Here is a 4,719-nt window from a genome sequence, read left to right as displayed (position 1 = left end):
AATTCGATTCTTACATGATATTATACATGTTTCAATGCCATTCTCCCAAATCATCTCACCCTCTCCCTCTCCCACTGAGTCCAAAAGTCCGCTATACACATCTGTGTCTTTTTTGCGGTCCTGCATACAGGGTCATCATTGCCATCTTTCTAAATTCCATATATATGTGTTAGTATACTGTATTGGTGTTTTTCTTTCTGGCTTACTTCACTCTGTATAATCAGCTCCAGTTTCATCCATCTCATCAGAACTGATTCAAATGTATTCTTTTTAACGGCTGAGTAATACTCCATTGTGTATATGTACCACAGCTTTCTTGTCCATTTGTCTGCTGATGGACATCTAGGTTGCTTCCATGTCCTGGCTACTATAAACAGTGCTGCGATGAACACTGGGGTACACGTGTCTGTCAATTCTGGTTTCCTCGGTGTGTATGCCCAGCAGCGGGATTGCTGGGTCATAAGGCAGCTCTATTGGCAGTTCTATTCCTGGTCTACTTTAGTAAGATTTCAGTCTGCTCTATTAGTGATTCAAAAGCTAGATTGCATCTTCTCTTTTACTACCTTCACTCATCCTTTTGAAGCATCCTAATGCTTCATTAGGCATTAGAAAATATCCTGGAAAAGGACTTTTTAAATACTCAGAGTCTTACTTGTTACTTCAAGTAAACAGCTTTTTTAAATGAACTTGGGCACGTTGAATCAGGATCAGGGCATGCGAGGCTGCAGTAACAGTGTGGGTAAAGGTTTAGAGGTGTGAAAAAGGTGTGTGGTTCACCTAGCAAGCCACAGCACTTCTGTTACCTGGAGCATTGAGAAGATAGGTAGCTGTGAGAGTAGGAAAATAGAAGCACTAGGTGGAATCAGGCCTTTTATGCTACCCTAGGACTCTGTATTGGAGAAGACAATGGCCACCCACTCCAGTATTCTTGCCTGGAAAATCCCATGGATGGAGGACCCTGGTGGGCTGCAGTCCATGGGGTTGCTAGGAGTTGGACATGACTGAGCGCTTCACTTTCACTTTTTACTTTCATGCATTGGAGAAGGAAATGGCAAGCCACTCCAGTATTCTTGCCTGGAGAATCCCAAGGATGGGGGAGCCTGGTGGGCTGCCGTCTATGGGGTCAGTTGCACAGAGTCAGACACGACCGAAGTGACTTGGCAGCAGCAGCAGCAGCAGCAGGACTCTGTGTGGGTCTTTCCTGGTGACTCAGTGGTCAGGAATCCACCTGTCAATGCAGGAGATGCAGGTTTGATCCTTGGGTCAGTAAGAGTCCCTGGAGAAGGAAATGGCAATCCACTCTAGTATTCTTGCCTGGGAAATCCCATGGACAGAGGAGCCTAGTGGGCTATGGTCCATGGGATCACAAAAGAGTTGGACACGACTTAGTGACTAAACACAGACCTTGTCTGTATCTGGACAAGGTCCAGAAGACCCTCCAGGACTGGAAAATTAAGTATAAACCAACCTGACCACATTTGCCTTTTCCAAAATTCAATCTGGCTTCCCAATGGACTACAGATTGCCAGGGTATGGGTACAAGGGCCCATCCGGTGCAGGGAGGCATGTTAAATCATCAGGCGAGAGAGTCACTGAGTCAAACTGAAACACTAGCAACAAAGCATTTGTTCAGAGAGTGTAGTTTATTTTCACAGATGTGTACCTCAGTTTCAAATCTGAGGTACAAATGAACATATTCCCAAGTCCCCATCTTAAGTTTTATCCAGAAGGAGCAGAACATGACTCCTCTGCTAAAATAAATACCCTTCACATTTGCACAAGGTAATAAATAAATACATACATAAATAAATAAGTCTCAATAGATTAAAAATGAGAACATAATCCCAAAAGGACAAATGGGGGCCACACATATCAGGAATTAAATAATTAACTATTCATCTGACTCCACAGGAGAAAATTAATTCTTCCAGGCCTGGACATGTGAGAAACATCGAAGAAATTTAGGACAGTCTGTTGTCACTGATGATCTGAGGCTTCAGAGAGGGAACTAGGCTTCAGACTTCAGATGTTAGGGAAACCGTATGTTCTTGGACTTCAGATAGTCTCTGCTGCTGCTAAGTCACTTCAGTCGTGTCTGAGATAGTCTCTAATGGTAGCCAAATATTCTTCCAATTTCATCCGAAAATCCCCCAAGTTGTTGTCCTCAATAAAAATTGAATCTTCCTGTGTAGAAACAAAGAAGGAGGCATCATCAGATGGAGCCAGGTTGGAAGGTGGATGACAGGCTGGGGTCAAGTTGTGGCTCAGGGCATCACCTCAGGGGCGTTTGGGGGGCAGCTTACCATGGGTGTGGCTGTGGGCAGCACTGGCTGGAATTCCTGTGGGGAGAGACCAAAGCAAACAGTCAGAGACTGTCCTCGATAACAAGCAAGACCCGCCAGCCTCCTGCCAGAGGAAGGGCAGGGTCAAGGTAGGGATCCCCAGGCCCTTGACAACTTCACATACCTTAAGATTTTTCATGATTTTTGAATCACTTCCAAAAGTATCTGTGGCAAATGTCATGAACGCTTCCAGGTTTGCCTGCAGAAGGCTCTTATTCTAAGGGGACAAAGAATACATGTAAGGGGGAAAAGTTGGAGAGTGTCCTTCTTATGACTGGGCTGAAGTCACCCTCACAGTTTTCCAAGCCTGCTTTTGGGGACGTCCCTGGACAGCCCCTTCCTAGTCCCCTTCCTGCCCCAGATGTGTCTCTGAACTGCTCCAAAGGTCACCAACCAAGAGGCGAATGCACACCCCCAGACAAGCTTTACATCACCCACGTCCCAAGCCTGTGGCCCTTGTGAGCTGTATGAAGGTCCTGGGTGGATCTTTTTGCACTTGGGGGAAAAAAAATATTTCCCCAAACAGACTCTAAAAAGGCAAAAGGCTGCCTAAGGGAAATATTTGCAGCTAAAAGGCCATGACTGAATTAACGGCTCCTTGAAATCAGGAACACAATCACAGAGACCCCAGTGTGGAAAGGGGTGCAGCGTGTGAACTACTAGTGCCTAAGAGAGGGGACATGCAAATGGCCAATGAACTCGAGAGATTCTACCTCTTGTTTGACCCAAGAATTGCCTTGCAAGCAAAGGTGAAATAACCACTTTAGGAAAAATAGCTAAAAGTGATGATGACTAGTGCTGGTTGGCATTGGAAAACATGACTCAATTATTTAAGGAAAAAGAAGGTGGCAGGCATGATCCTGTGGGAGATTTTAGTCTGCCAGCCCAGAAACTGCCCCACTGAAAACTGAGCTTAAGGCCTCTGGTATTGTTCATCTAGAGCTGCTTTTTCCTTTTGTAATTAAGAAAAATCATTTTCATTATTACAGCCATAACTGGGGAAATGTCCCGAGCACTCGATAAGCCCCAGACACTGGTCTGGGAACTTGATGCACAGTGTGCATTTAATTTTCACAACAACACCACTGAGATAGGTGCTGTTAACCCTAGTGGCTAGCCAAGGTGGTATGGCATGCCTGAGGTCACCAGGCAGGAAGTAGATGGGAACCCACCCAAGTGCACCCGTGTGTGGGGCTGAACTCTTACCGCCAGGATATTCTTCTCATCTGAGTTCAAGGAGCCCTGGTGAGGCAGAGAGAGAGAGAGAGAGAGCCCCTGAGTCCTATTGGCCCAAGGCACCTGCCAGCCCTTCCCTGCCCCTTGCCAACCTTATCCCAGCTACTCACTTCTGGACTCGGAGTTATTTTCTTTAGGTCATCCATAATTTCCTCCATCAAGCTAGAATGTGGAGTCCTCGATGTCCTCAAAGGCAACCCCTTTGCCTGAGGGGCATGGAGTGCAAGCAGGAGCAGGAGCAGATGCAAGATAGAGAGACTGCTCATGTTTGGGCTGGCAGGATGGATTCTGTCTTGTCCAGGTCCTTCGAGGTGTTCTGAAGTGTCTGAGACAGCCTCCGACTTTTATTCAGTGTGCCCATGCCCCAGGGAAGCGAGGGGAGGGCGGGCTTCGGAAGAATCTTTATCTGACATGGAACCTCCATAGCAAACCACAGACTTATTCATCACTTTCTAGTACTTGAGATCAGTGAAACTTGGAAAAAAAAATTACTCAAAGGGTATCTCCTTATCTTGCCAGGGAGGCTGAGACAGGCGGTCACTGGGCAGAGTGGGGATAGGTAAGAGATCCTCTCTGACAGGTGAGGCTCTGCTGACTCAGAGCTCCTGCCCAGTGGGATGTGGTCCTGCCATGCCCTGGACAGCCCTGACCTTCTGCTTCCCACCCGCCCTGGCACTGCCTGGTTCTGAGTGGGTGGCCAGGTGAAGGCCCAGTGGAGCAGGCAGGAATTTATCTGGCAGCCAGTGAATAAAGGAGAGAGTTGTGTTGCAGGGGTCTGGATCCCAGTCTGTTCTGATGGTGATTCGGCTGATGCAGGTTGGCGGGAAGGGTTAGCTGAACAGGGCAGACCCTGAGGGGTCCTCAAAGGACCAGAGAAACAGCACCCAGATAGGAAGAAGGCAGACTAGGAGGGGTTGCCCAGAGGGCAGGCCCTGAAAGAAGAGGTGAACCCCTGCCCCATGGGGCATGTCAGGCCCTAACATAGGCTCGGGGCAGGGGGTTTTGGTAAGGGGGTGTCACAGGGACATGGGGAAGAGTTCTTTGAGATCACTGGACCTGCGGTGGGAGGAAGAAGAGAGTCAGGATGGAAAAGCCAGGGGCTGGGGTGCAATGTGATGTGATCAGTGTGGGGAGATAAAGG

At 47.8% G+C, this 4,719-nt stretch overlaps 1 protein-coding gene across 1 annotated transcript; it reads right to left on the bottom strand.

Annotated features, from left to right (window-relative positions):
* Positions 1-2,085: 2,085 nt before the first annotated feature.
* On the bottom strand, positions 2,086-3,844 carry LOC120864735 (interleukin-3). Its single transcript, XM_040241793.1, has 5 exons — positions 3,689-3,844; positions 3,549-3,584; positions 2,467-2,559; positions 2,304-2,339; positions 2,086-2,184 (listed from the first exon to the last, which is right to left on the bottom strand). The coding sequence occupies exons 1-5, from the start codon at positions 3,842-3,844 to the stop codon at positions 2,086-2,088; spliced, it is 420 nt and encodes a 139-aa protein (XP_040097727.1).
* Positions 3,845-4,719: the final 875 nt, after the last annotated feature.

Source organism: Oryx dammah, unplaced genomic scaffold (assembly GCF_014754425.2).
Source record: "Oryx dammah isolate SB20612 unplaced genomic scaffold, SCBI_Odam_1.1 HiC_scaffold_5, whole genome shotgun sequence".
NCBI classification, from domain to species: domain Eukaryota; kingdom Metazoa; phylum Chordata; class Mammalia; order Artiodactyla; family Bovidae; genus Oryx; species Oryx dammah.
The sequence above is the reverse complement of the archived record's forward strand: the minus strand, read 5'-3'. Positions and strand labels throughout refer to the sequence as shown.